The sequence below is a fragment of the Lissotriton vulgaris genome, chromosome 1_1 (genome assembly GCF_964263255.1).
Source record: "Lissotriton vulgaris chromosome 1_1, aLisVul1.2, whole genome shotgun sequence".
Classification (NCBI taxonomy): domain Eukaryota; kingdom Metazoa; phylum Chordata; class Amphibia; order Caudata; family Salamandridae; genus Lissotriton; species Lissotriton vulgaris.
In genome coordinates, this window is record NC_141685.1 from 1,954,571,434 (window position 1) to 1,954,586,566 (window position 15,133).

General features: G+C 41.1%; 1 protein-coding gene across 1 annotated transcript in view; it reads left to right on the top strand.

The window, feature by feature from the left end:
• Positions 1-267: 267 nt before the first annotated feature.
• PRPF18 (pre-mRNA processing factor 18) overlaps positions 268-15,133 on the top strand; it is a 195,898-nt gene continuing 181,032 nt past the window's right edge. Inside the window, exon 1 of the mRNA XM_086933196.1 lies at positions 268-435. Within this exon, the coding sequence (XP_086789322.1) occupies positions 367-435 (69 nt within the window). The 5' untranslated portion in view covers positions 268-366. The remainder of the gene's footprint in view (positions 436-15,133) is intronic.

Below are 15,133 nucleotides of genomic sequence, written 5' to 3' on the forward strand. Positions count from 1 at the left end.
GACACCGGTAACGGTGCAAATCAGTCATTTTCTACGCAGCAAGTACAAGCCGAAATCGGACAGCGCCGCGTAAAGCTGACAACGTGAATACACAAAAGCACTATACCTGCAATTAATAAGCATTGTTCCAAGGAGGAGTGAACTTGCGTTACGTAAAAAGAAAAGCTCCGTCTGCGTGTATACGGCCTGACGTAAGCCGCCCGCACGATTACAACTGGTCCGAAATTTAGCCAATGACAGCCCTATGCTTCAGATTGGGACCGGAAGTGATGTTCAAGTGGCATCTCTTCCTACCCCGTGTGTTTTGTTTTTGTTATGGGGGTTTAGAGGAGTTCTGAGACGCCTGGGTTGTTCGCTGGCAGCACCATGATGGACATTCTGAAGGCAGAGATCGCCCGTAAAAGGAAGCTGTTGGAGGACAAGGCGCTTGTAGGGGTGAGGAAATGCAGAGGGTGTTCTGGGCATGGATGGATAATAGCAGCTTTTCTGTTGATGTGTATCCTACGTTGCTGACAGTTTTCTGACAGTGATGGGCGAGCAGAGCCATCAGCATATTTGGAGATGAATCGCGCAACAAACTTCATGTAACAATGTAGTAAAGATTGTCCCAAATTCGAAAAATTTGTATTTTTCTCTAGCAAGTTAAAGCGATCTATTTTAGTCCATTAGATTGTATTGTTGCGTAGGCGTGATAGTTTGTAAACATGAACTTAGAAACCTTACTACCCTGACGACGGAACCATTAGTGAAGCAAGAATAAGATGGAAGTTAGTTCCTAAATTTGGCCTGGGTTGTTTGTATAGCTAGAACAACAAAAAAGTCTAGTACGACAAATTCAGGTGAGGTGGTTGTGCAGCACACACCATGAGCTGACTTAACAAAGGAAAAGAGGACAAATAAAATACGTTTTTATTGATGTACTTTTGTGCTTGTTTTTATAGTCAACTGAATAAAGTTTATGAACGAACGAAAATAAGGTAATGGTCTAGGATAAAATAAGGTAACGGTCTAGGATCATGCAATTTCGTCAAGTGAGGAAGCTGGGATATATTCCAGATTTCCTGGTTTCACGCTGTGCAATCTAGAAACAGCATGAATGTTTATTTCTATCTCCCCTGTTACATCAAAGGTAACGGCTTAAACTTTAATGGGAATTCAGTAAACTGCGGTAAATACCAGGGGGTGTGCTTGGTGACAGAGGTAAGAGGGTAGGCTGCAGAAGCCCTACAAAGACATGCCCTATATTTGACTCTAGGTTCAAAGAGGGCAACGACAGGAGCAAGAGCCATGCAGCTTGCTTATGACTTAAGTGGCTCTCCAAACTCTATTTTGTGACGCTTCTTTCCTGTTGGTCATCAGTTGTTCACGGCATCATTATCAGTAATCCTGCCTTCCAGCCTACGCAGGCAAATTGATGGTCATTAAACAAGAAGATGTTAACATCTATTATTTTGAGTCGATATGTAGCGCTATATTTAAAACGGGTTATTGATAACAGCCTGCCTAGGAAGCATATTCAAGTGCTCGGAAGTGCTCCTGAGTAGAACGCAGCAGCAGGGTGAACGTGCTACATAGAAGTCACCATTGTCAAACATGTTTTTATTCTGTACTTTGTCCTAACGCTGCATTTTCTTGTACTAACTGATTGCAGAATTATGTTTGCCTAAACCTTCCCGTTTCCAATATAAACTTACCCCACTGCAAAGAACAAGTTGATATTTATTTATTTCCTAGACACAGCGAAATATTTCTGCAGATTCAAGTATTAACAGAATGTTGGCAAGTATGGAACATTTGCTTGAAACAAAATGGACAGTGAGCACGTGAGTTCGTGAAGGACATGTATGCACAGGCATCATTATCAGTCAGGCATACACTGATCTTTGAGCTCATAAAAGATGTCGTGCAATTTCATAAATCCTAAGCCACAAAAACAAGAGAGTCCACCTCATAAGGATTCTGAAGGCTTTTGATCAGTATAAGCTCTGGGTGCACTGCCTGTTCATACGCACATGAGTTTTCAAACACTATTGTTCTAGGTGCAAGTCGGCGAGTGGACAAACCTTAAACCACTCAATTGAGTAGAACAACTACTACTTATCTAAATGAATGGGTTGCCGATGCACTCAATAATTCGTATTTAGATAGTAAAGTAACAACAATTTAGCACAACAAAATGACAGAAGTATTTCGACAAAGCTCCAATGAAGGGTAAATCGAGGAGTCTTTAATGAAGTATACAGCCAGCCGACACGTGTTTCATCGCACTTGCGATTCCTCAGGGCTGAAACAAACAGATAAGTCACAATAGAGCATGTGCCTTAGTATGTATATAGTTTACAGATAAGACCTTGGTATGTGGTCTTTGTACAGACTTTAATAGCTTCCTACTGCAGTAAACATACAGTGATTCACCTCGCATCTAATATGTGCCACCACATCACGTTCGTGTCGAAAGTGTGTCCAATACCGATATTTCAAATGGATGTGCTTGGGACTGGTGAGTTCGTGATGGCACAAGGTGAGGGAATCTGATTGTCGTTCCTGAGAAAACTGATGTACAGCGTATGTGATTGTCGCAGCGGAAAAAGTGTACTCTCCGTGTGCGACTCATTCATACTGCATGCATAGTGAATAGTGCACAGTGATGGAAACTGTGACTGAATGCATAGAGGAACGCATACCTAGATGGCTGTGTCAACGTCAAAAGGTCTGTATAATCAAATAACAAATTCAAAACAGGGAGAAAAGGGAAAAAAAAAAGAACCTCATCACTATATATCCTGATTTCAATCATGGGACAAGAAGGCATAACAGTGGTAAGGCTGTAGATAAAGTCAAAAGGAGGCTCACCGCTCAGCTGGTGATAATTCCAACCCAGCCGGGCTCCTGACCGATGGTGCTCGGGATGAGTCTATGCGACGAGAGCTAGAATTCTTGCGTCTGTAACTGGACCAAACGGACGAGTTACTATTAAGTTGGACTTTAATTATCCCAACTTGTTCAAATAGACATTTAACATATGGATCAAGTCTCCTCAAATTGTATGAATGGTATGTTAGTCAAGATATACAACGTAATTGTCCGTTGACAATCATAATTCACTTGTGGACACTTCTATATCAAAAGTATTAGGCATGATTCATGTGACAATGCCTCAAATATCCCTCCCAAACAGCATTGAGTATTTAAAAGAAGGACTTGCATGTCTGTGGTGTAGCCGTATCACCCCAGATCGGAGGTCATAATATATAATCTATATTAGATTCCAGTTATGTAGAGTACCAACGAACAGGGTATTGTTCTGAAAAATTTAATTATTAGGGGCTCCGATGAGAACATATTCCATCTGTACCAATTGTCACAGTATCTCATATAAGGTGAGTGTTAGCACAAGCTTACCTATTTAGTGGTGCCAATCCGCATTGTAATGTCGGTTACGGCTCGAAAAAGGCAACAAAACCCCAAGCTGAAATAACAGCAATACACGAGTAAAGCGCATACTCTTATTAAACAAAAGCAAATCTTGCTACGAAATATAAATCACCGTATCGCTGTCAGTTTCTTCTTACCCGTGTAAGGCAAAGAGGCGGCGCACAGTGTATCCTGACCTCCGTGCGGGTGTTCCTGTTTGGACACGTGACCCGCGTGACTGCTAACGTTATATGCGTCATGACGGTGCATCTATGAACAACTAGAGTGTTTGTGTTAAATGCGATCGCGTCCATGTTGGGTTCCATGTTGAGCCCAGGAATTATCGTATCGAGTGTTTGCGTACAGAATGATCAAATGATCATCGGTATTCTATTTGTGCCAGTGTGTATACACGAATGGACAACGAATCCTGTTACATGTATATCCAAATGGTGTTGATCGTATCAGCGATACTAGAATAAAGGAGACGACGGACAAACTCGGCAAACCTCCATGACCGGGTTGTGAACCCCGTGAGTGGACATAATCGCAATCCAGGTGTACATCCCAATCATACGTGGAACTAAATTACAATTCATTCATCAATACAGTTCGCAATAACAATTGTATATCTTTCTCAACACAACAATTAATGTCTATAATATTGTTAGTTGTAAAACATAAACAACAGTATAGTTGAGTACAGGCGAGTTTTCAAAGCATGAGGAATGCACTTATTTTGCCATAGAAAATGTGAATTGTTGACAATAATAAATCTGCATTTAGTGCATATGGTGCGACTTTTTATAAATTTACATTGGTCATATACAAAGTAGCATGACTCAATCTCCCAGGAAATACTGCATCTCCTGGTCATAATTGAGTCCTTGTTCCACAGATTTCAAGCGCATAATCCAAGTTGCCTCAGTGCGCCTCAGTCTCAATTCCCGGTTACCACCTCTGATGGCCTGAGGGACTGTTTCGACCCCAAAGAATTTTACAGTTTTATTAGTCTTGTCTTTCTGGCATAAAGCTACGTGTAACGCCACAGGATACTTAGGATCACAGTTCAGTATTGCTCTTTTGTGTTCCATCATTCTATCCTTAAGTTGCCTGATCGTGCTTCCCACGTAAAATTTACCACATTCACATTCTATAAGGTAAATCACAAATTTGGTTGTACAATTGATGTTGCTCTTGATAATGTATGAAACACCATCAGGACCAGTAAATTTAGTTGTACCATGTTTGGCCCATTTGCACATGCTGCAGAATCCGCATTTGTAAAAACCAAGACTATGTTGTGTCATCCAATTTGTACGTGTTGTGTCCCGAGGTACTGTAGGACTCAATTTACTCCGAAGTGTGTTACCTCTTCTAAAAGAAATTTGAGGTCTGTCTGTAATGTGATCTGTTAAAGCTCTCTCTGATTTCAATAAACTCCAATGTTTAGTAAGACTCCTTCGTAATACCTCATGGAGTGAATTGAAGTCAGTCACCAATCTGATTTGTTCTTTACTTGTCGTAGTGGACTTATTTGTGGTAGTCAGAGTGTGTGATCTCTTGACTTTTCTGACTCTTTTTTCAGCTTTCTCAATTGTCTTAGTTGAGTAGCCTCTTGTGTAAAATCTATCCTTCATGCTTGTCAAACATCTCCCGAACTCGCAGTCCTCACTACAGTTCCTTCTCGCCCTTAAAAATTCGCCATAGGGTATGGCGTTTATTTGATGTGAGGGATGTGAGCTCGAGGCATGCAAGACTGCATTGCATGCTGTGGACTTTCTGAAAAGTCTACTATGTAAGCGGTTAGAGGATATGTAAAACTCAATGTCCAGAAATTCAATTTTTGTCCTGCTCCATTTCATAGTGAATTGGATCTCCCAACTGTTATCATTGAGATGTCTGAAGAAATCATTTAAAAGCTCTTCTGAGCCTGACCAAATTAGGATGCAGTCATCAATATACCGACCCCAAAATATAATGGAGTCGATATATTGAGCACCCTTTTTACCCCAAATTAAGTCGGCTTCCAATGCTCCCATGAATAGGTTAGCAAACGAGGGTGATATCTTAGAGCCCATGGTCACTCCCTGTATCTGGCGATACCAGTTTTTGTCAAATAGAAAATAGTTGTTCTTAAGAACCAGTTCAGTCATTGTGGACAACATTACAGTATGTTGCCAAAGCGTGGCTGGTCTATTGTGAAGGAATTTGTTCATAGCCTGTATACCCAGATCTATATTGATGCTGGTGTATAGTGACACCACATCCATTGTTACAAGCAGAGATCCCTCTTGCCACTGGATATCTGCTAGTGTGCTCAAGATATGTTTCGTGTCCTGTATGTAGGAAGGTAGGTTTCTGACCAGGGGACCCAAAAAGAGATCCACGTACTCAGCTATTCTTTCAGTAGGTCCCCCTATGCCGGAAACAATTGGTCTCCCTGGTGGGAAAGGGAGCTCTTTGTGTATTTTTGGAAGAGTGTACAGCCATGGATATGTAGGTTTAAACACTTTAAGGTATAGATACTCCTCCTCGTTTAGTAACCCTGACTGTTTCCAAGTTGATAGGTGTGAGTTAATTTTTAGTGTTAAGGGACCAATGGGGTTGTAGGTGAGGCGTTCGTAACAGGAGTCGCTTTGAAGTTGTTGAAGAATTTCTTGTTGATAATCTACACGGTCCATTATCACAACGTTGCCCCCCTTATCCGCCTCTCTGATGGTAATTGTGTTGTCATTCATAAGTGTGGTGAGTGCACATCTCTCCCCATTGGTAAGGTTGTCTTTGTATTTGAACATCCTGTCCTTGCGTAGACGATTCAGATTGTCTAGGTCCTCTACCACACGTTTGTGAAAGTTATCTATGGCATTGCCACCAGGTAGTGTGGGAATCCATTTGGATTTAGATTTTAACCCACTGACAATGCTAAAGTCGGATTCTATGTCCAACTCCTCTAGTAATCTGTCCATGTCTAGAGGAGAATCCTCCATATCAGTCAATGACAAAAGAAGGTGAGTTGTATGCACATCTTTTATTGACAGTGAATCAGTAGTGGTTTGCACAGGTGTATTTCTCATCCCTCTGTCCCTTTTCTCCAACCCAAAGAAATGCTTTTTGAGTTTTAGGTTCCTAACAAATCTGAAGAGATCAATCTTTAATTTACAGATGTCTCCCGTGGCGTATGGGTTAAAGTTCAGACCCTTACTTAACAGGGAGATCATATCTGGAGTAAGGTGCAGTTTAGAGAGATTAATCACCTGAACATCCCTAGTGTCTACACTGTCTAGTTCCTGTTGGCTCCTGATCTCAACTTTCTTCTGTAATCCTCTGAGCTTGCTTCTCCTGCCCCTCCTGGTTTTGGATCGGATTGGTTTCTTACTGGCACGTATCTGTTGCCTTTTCTTATCCGTAAAACCTCTTGAAAAAAAGCTGGCATACCTTGTTTCTCTGCATTGTCCGAATCACCCCCGGTGGTGCCAGCAGAGTTTAAAGAGGTGTTGCTTGATGATAAGGAGGCAGGTTCTGAGCTTGTTGTGTTCTTGTTGGCAGTTTTAGAGCTACTAGGGATCAGAGAGTCATACTTTTTGTCAAAAGTGAAAATTCTGCCACGAGTATAATCCAACTCATCCCTTCTTAATTGCCTGGCTTTCCTATTTTTAATATCCGACTGGTGCTTTAATAAGATTTCATCCAAAATGGTATAATTTTTAATAGTGTGTTCAGGCATATTTAGATCTTTGATTTCCTGTTCTAGGGCTGCAATCTCTGCTTGCAGTTTGGTGACCTTGCGTTCAGCGCTAACAATCAGTATCTCCATAAGAGTAATGGAGTTATTAGTAAGAGATTCTTCCCACTTCACCATAAGGTCAGCATCTAGGTCATCGTAGGTGGGAAATATCTGTCCTCTTAAACCTCTGGGAATGCGTTTTAATCTCATGTACACCGGGATTGCGATTATGTCCACTCACGGGGCTCACAACCCGGTCATGGAGGTTCGCCGAGTTTGTCCGTCGTCTCCTTTATTCTAGTATCGCTGATACGATCAACACCATTTGGATATACATGTAACAGGATTCGTTGTCCATTCGTGTATACACACTGGCACAAATAGAATACCGATGATCATTTGATCATTCTGTACGCAAACACTCGATACGATGATTCCTGGGCTCAACATGGAACCCAACATGGACGCGATCGCATTTAACACAAACACTCTAGTTGTTCATAGATGCACCGTCGTGACGCATATAATGTTAGCAGTCACGCGGGTCACGTGTCCAAACAGGAACACCCGCACGGAGGTCAGGATACACTGTACGCCGCACTTTGCCTTACACGGGTAAGAAGAAACTGACACAGATACGGTGATTTATATTTCGTAGCAAGATTTGCTTTTGTTTAATAAGAGTATGCGCTTGACTCGTGTATTGCTGTTATTTCAGCTTGGGGTTTTGTTGCCTTTTTCGAGCCGTAACCGACATTACAATGCGGATTGGCACCACTAAATAGGTAAGCTCGTGCTAACACTCACCTTATATGAGATACTGTGACAATTGGTACAGATGGAATATGTTCTCATCGGAGCCCCTAATAATTAATTTTTTCAGAACAAAACCCTGTTCGTTGGTACTCTACATAACTGGAATTTAATATAGATTATATATTATGACCTCCGATCTGGGGTGATACGGCTACACCACAGACATGTAAGTCCTTCTTTTAAATACTCAATGCTGTTTGGGAGGGATATTTGAGGCATTGTCACATGAATCATGCCTAATACTTTTGATATAGAAGTGTCCACAAGTGAATTATGATTGTCAACGGACAATTACGTTGTATATCTTGACTAACATACCATTCATACAATTTGAGGAGACTTGATCCATATGTTAAATGTCTATTTGAACAAGTTGGGATAATTAAAGTCCAACTTAATAGTAACTCGTCCGTTTGGTCCAGTTACAAATGCAAGAATTCTAGCTCTCGTCGCATAGACTCATCCCGAGCACCATCGGTCAGGAGCCCGGCTGGGTTGGAATTATCACCAGCTGAGCGGTGAGCCTCCTTTTGACTTTATCTACAGCCTTACCACTGTTATGCCTTCTTGTCCCATGATTGAAATCAGGATATATAGTGATGAGGTTCTTCTTTTTTTTTTTTTTTTTCCCTTTTCTCCCTGTTTTGAATTTGTTATTTGATTATACAGACCTTTTGACATTGACACAGCTATCTAGGTATGCGTTCGTCTGTGCATTCAGTCACAGTTTCCATCACTGTGCACTATTCACTATGCATGCAGTATGAATGAGTCGCACACGGATAGTACACTTTTTCCGCTTCGACAATCACATACGCTGTACATCAGTTTTCTCAGGAACGACAATCAGATTCCCTCACCTTGTGCCATCACGAACTCACCAGTCCCAAGCACATCCATTTGAAATATCGGTATTGGACACACTTTCGACACGAACGTGATGTGGTGGCACATATTAGATGCGAGGTGAATCACTGTATGTTCACTGCAGTAGGAAGCTATTAAAGTCTGTACAAAGACCACATACCAAGGTCTTATCTGTAAACTATATACATACTAAGGCACATGCTCTATTGTGACTTATCTGTTTGTTTCAGCCCTGAGGAATCGCAAGTGCAATGAAACACGTGTCGGCTGGCTGTATACTTCATTAAAGACTCCTCGATTTTCCCTTCATTGGAGCTTTGTCGAAATACTTCTGTCATTTTGTTGTGCTAAATTGTTGTTACTTTGTTACTTAACTATCTAAATACGAATTATTGAGTGCATCGGCAACCCATTCATTTAGATAAGTAGTATTTGTTCTACTCAATTGAGTGGTTTAAGGTTTGTCCACTCGCCGGCTTGCACCTAGAACAATAGTGTTTGAAAACTCATGTGCGTATGAACAGGCAGTGCACCCAGAGCTTATACTGATCAAAAGCCGTCAGAATCCTTATTAGACTATCAGTTGAGGGTAGCCGCCACGCACCAGTTGGACCTGTGTGTCTCTCCCGTGCAGCCTAGTATACCCCTAGGTTGGGAATTGTAACTTTATCCTAAAATGGATCGTACAAAGGTGGCAGAAGAGTTGTTTGAAAATTTAGCGAAAGGGATGTCCACCCAATCTGCTTCCACTAGCACTAATCCCCCTCGCATAGAGGGTTTAAAAGACAAATTTCTCAAACTGGAGAGATTGAAGAAATTGGAAAATTCAAAATGGTGGGATGGGGTTACATTAAAGCAGTATCTGAGATTAAAACGCATTCCCAGAGGTTTAAGAGGACAGATATTTCCCACCTACGATGACCTAGATGCTGACCTTATGGTGAAGTGGGAAGAATCTCTTACTAATAACTCCATTACTCTTATGGAGATACTGATTGTTAGCGCTGAACGCAAGGTCACCAAACTGCAAGCAGAGATTGCAGCCCTAGAACAGGAAATCAAAGATCTAAATATGCCTGAACTCACTATTAAAAATTATACCATTTTGGATGAAATCTTATTAAAGCACCAGTCGGATATTAAAAATAGGAAAGCCAGGCAATTAAGAAGGGATTTGTTGGATAATACTCGTGGCAGAATTTTCACTTTTGACAAAAAGTATGACTCTCTGATCCCTAGTAGCTCTAAAACTGCCAACAAGAACACAACAAGCTCAGAACCTGCCTCCTTATCATCAAGCAACACCTCTTTAAACTCTGCTGGCACCACCGGGGGTGATTCGGACAATGCAGAGAAACAAGGTATGCCAGCTTTTTTTCAAGAGGTTTTACGGATAAGAAAAGGCAACAGATACGTGCCAGTAAGAAACCAATCCGATCCAAAACCAGGAGGGGCAGGAGAAGCAAGCTCAGAGGATTACAGAAGAAAGTTGAGATCAGGAGCCAACAGGAACTAGACAGTGTAGACACTAGGGATGTTCAGGTGATTAATATCTCTAAACTGCACCTTACTCCAGATATGAAGGGTCTGAACTTTAACCCATACGCCACGGGAGACATCTGTAAATTAAAGATTGATCTCTTCAGATTTGTTAGGAACCTAAAACTCAAAAAGCATTTCTTTGGGTTGGAGAAAAGGGACAGAGGGATGAGAAATACACCTGTGCAAACCACTACTGATTCACTGTCAATAAAAGATGTGCATACAACTCACCTTCTTTTGTCATTGACTGATATGGAGGATTCTCCTCTAGACCTGGACAGATTACTAGAGGAGTTGGACATAGAATCCGACTTTAGCATTGTCAGTGGGTTAAAATCTAAATCCAAATGGATTCCCACACTACCTGGTGGCAATGCCATAGATAACTTTCACAAACGTGTGGTAGAGGACCTAGACAATCTGAATCGTCTACGCAAGGACAGGATGTTCAAATACAAAGACAACCTTACCAATGGGGAGAGATGTGCACTCACCACACTTATGAATGACAACACAATTACCATCAGAGAGGCGGATAAGGGGGGCAACGTTGTGATAATGGACCGTGTAGATTATCAACAAGAAATTCTTCAACAACTTCAAGACGACTCCTGTTACGAACGCCTCACCTACAACCCCATTGGTCCCTTAACACTAAAAATTAACTCACACCTATCAACTTGGAAACAATCAGGGTTACTAAACGAGGAGGAGTATCTATACCTTAAAGTGTTTAAACCTACATATCCATGGCTGTACACTCTTCCAAAAATACACAAAGAGCTCCCTTTCCCTCCAGGGAGACCAATTGTTTCCGGCATAGGGGGCCTACTGAAAGAATAGCTGAGTACGTGGATCTCTTTTTGGGTCCCCTGGTCAGAAACCTACCTTCCTACATACAAGACACGAAACATATCTTGAGCACACTAGCAGATATCCAGTGGCAAGAGGGATCTCTGCTTGTAACAATGGATGTGGTGTCACTATACACCAGCATCAATATAGATCTGGGTATACAGGCTATGAACAAATTCCTTCACAATAGACCAGCCACGCTTTGGCAACATACTGTGATGTTGTCCACAATGACTGAACTGGTTCTTAAGAACAACTATTTTCTATTTGACAAAAACTGGTATCGCCAGATACAGGGAGTGGCCATGGGCTCTAAGATATCACCCTCGTTTGCTAACCTATTCATGGGAGCATTGGAAGCCGACTTAATTTGGGGTAAAAAGGGTGCTCAATATATCGACTCCATTATATTTTGGGGTCGGTATATTGATGACTGCATCCTAATTTGGTCAGGCTCAGAAGAGCTTTTAAATGATTTCTTCAGACATCTCAATGATAACAGTTGGGAGATCCAATTCACTATGAAATGGAGCAGGACAAAAATTGAATTTCTGGACATTGAGTTTTACATATCCTCTAACCGCTTACATAGTAGACTTTTCAGAAAGTCCACAGCATGCAATGCAGTCTTGCATGCCTCGAGCTCACATCCCTCACATCAAATAAACGCCATACCCTATGGCGAATTTTTAAGGGCGAGAAGGAACTGTAGTGAGGACTGCGAGTTCGGGAGATGTTTGACAAGCATGAAGGATAGATTTTACACAAGAGGCTACTCAACTAAGACAATTGAGAAAGCTGAAAAAAGAGTCAGAAAAGTCAAGAGATCTCACACTCTGACTACCACAAATAAGTCCACTACGACAAGTAAAGAACAAATCAGATTGGTGACTGATTTCAATTCACTCCATGAGGTATTACGAAAGAGTCTTACTAAACATTGGAGTTTATTGAAATCAGAGAGAGCTTTAACAGATCACATTACAGACAGACCTCAAATTTCTTTTAGAAGAGGTAACACACTTCGGAGTAAATTGAGTCCTACTGTACTTCGGGACACAACACGTACAAATTGGATGACACAACATAGTCTTGGTTTTTACAAATGCGGATTCTGCAGCATGTGCAAATGGGCCAAACATGGTACAACTAAATTTACTGGTCCTGATGGTGTTTCATACATTATCAAGAGCAACATCAATTGTACAACCAAATTTGTGATTTACCTTATAGAATGTGAATGTGGTAAATTTTACGTGGGAAGCACGATCAGGCAACTTAAGGATAGAATGATGGAACACATAAGGGCAATACTGAACTGTGATCCTAAGTATCCTGTGGCGTTACACATAGCTTTATGCCAGAAAGACAAGACTAATAAAACTGTAAAATTCTTCGGGGTCGAAACAGTCCCTCAGGCCATCAGAGGTGGTAACCGGGAATTGAGACTGAGGCGCACTGAGGCAACTTGGATTATGCGCTTGAAATCTGTGGAACAAGGACTCAATTATGACCAGGAGATGCAGTATTTCCTGGGAGATTGAGTCATGCTACTTTGTATATGACCAATGTAAATTTATAAAAAGTCGCACCATATGCACTAAATGCAGATTTATTATTGTCAACAATTCACATTTTCTATGGCAAAATAAGTGCATTCCTCATGCTTTGAAAACTCGCCTGTACTCAACTATACTGTTGTTTATGTTTTACAACTAACAATATTGTAGACATTAATTGTTGTGTTGAGAAAGATATACAATTGTTATTGCGAACTGTATTGATGAATGAATTGTAATTTAGTTCCACGTATGATTGGGATGTACACCGGGATTGCGATTATGTCCACTCACGGGGCTCACAACCCGGTCATGGAGGTTCGCCGAGTTTGTCCGTCGTCTCCTTTATTCTAGTATCGCTGATACGATCAACACCATTTGGATATACATGTAACAGGATTCGTTGTCCATTCGTGTATACACACTGGCACAAATAGAATACCGATGATCATTTGATCATTCTGTACGCAAACACTCGATACGATAATTCCTGGGCTCAACATGGAACCCAACATGGACGCGATCGCATTTAACACAAACACTCTAGTTGTTCATAGATGCACCGTCATGACGCATATAACGTTAGCAGTCACGCGGGTCACGTGTCCAAACAGGAACACCCGCACGGAGGTCAGGATACACTGTACGCCGCCTCTTTGCCTTACACGGGTAAGAAGAAACTGACACAGATACGGTGATTTATATTTCGTAGCAAGATTTGCTTTTGTTTAATAAGAGTATGCGCTTTACTCGTGTATTGCTGTTATTTCAGCTTGGGGTTTTGTTGCCTTTTTCGAGCCGTAACCGACATTACAATGCGGATTGGCACCACTAAATAGGTAAGCTCGTGCTAACACTCACCTTATATGAGATACTGTGACAATTGGTACAGATGGAATATGTTCTCATCGGAGCCCCTAATAATTAAATTTTTCAGAACAATACCCTGTTCGTTGGTACTCTACATAACTGGAATCTAATATAGATTATATATTATGACCTCCGATCTGGGGTGATACGGCTACACCACAGACATGTAAGTCCTTCTTTTAAATACTCAATGCTGTTTGGGAGGGATATTTGAGGCATTGTCACATGAATCATGCCTAATACTTTTGATATAGAAGTGTCCACAAGTGAATTATGATTGTCAACGGACAATTACGTTGTATATCTTGACTAACATACCATTCATACAATTTGAGGAGACTTGATCCATATGTTAAATGTCTATTTGAACAAGTTGGGATAATTAAAGTCCAACTTAATAGTAACTCGTCCGTTTGGTCCAGTTACAGACGCAAGAATTCTAGCTCTCGTCGCATAGACTCATCCCGAGCACCATCGGTCAGGAGCCCGGCTGGGTTGGAATTATCACCACCTGAGCGGTGAGCCTCCTTTTGACTTTATCTACAGCCTTACCACTGTTATGCCTTCTTGTCCCATGATTGAAATCAGGATATATAGTGATGAGGTTCTTTTTTTTTTCTTTTCCCTTTTCTCCCTGTTTTGAATTTGTTATTTGGTATGCGTTCGTCTGTGCATTCAGTCACAGTTTCCATCACTGTGCACTATTCACTATGCATGCAGTATGAATGAGTCGCACACGGATAGTACACTTTTTCCGCTGCGACAATCACATATGCTGTACATCAGTTTTCTCAGGAACGACAATCATATTCCCTCACCTTGTGACACCACGAACTCACCAGTCCCAAGCACATCCATTTGAAATATCGGTATTGGACACACTTTCGACACGAACGTGATGTGGTGGCACATATTAGATGCGAGGTGAATCACTGTATGTTCACTGCAGTAGGAAGCTATTAAAGTCTGTACAAAGACCACATACCAAGGTCTTATCTGTAAACTATATACATACTAAGGCACATGCTCTATTGTGGCTTATCTGTTTGTTTCAGCCCTGAGGAATCGCAAGTGCGATGAAACACGTGTCGGCTGGCTGTATACTTCATTAAAGACTCCTCGATTTACCCTTCATTGGAGCTTTGTCGAAATACTTCTGTCATTTTGTTGTGCTAAATTGTTGTTACTTTGTTACTTAACTATCTAAATACGAATTATTGAGTGCATCGGCAACCCATTCATTAAGAGAGTCCACCTCCCCTGTGTTTTGTTTTGTACTTAACTGTGGTGACGTGTAGCACTTATGGTGTCAAAATGATTGCTACAATATGTGATATTCCTCAGAGTTGTTACATTATTTTAAGGAATATTGAAAATTGATTTTAAATAACTTTATAGTTATATTGAGTAACTTTATGCTCATTGTTAATCAGCGCATGTGATGTCTGTGTAAGCCATTTTGTTAACTTACAGTGAGCTTAAA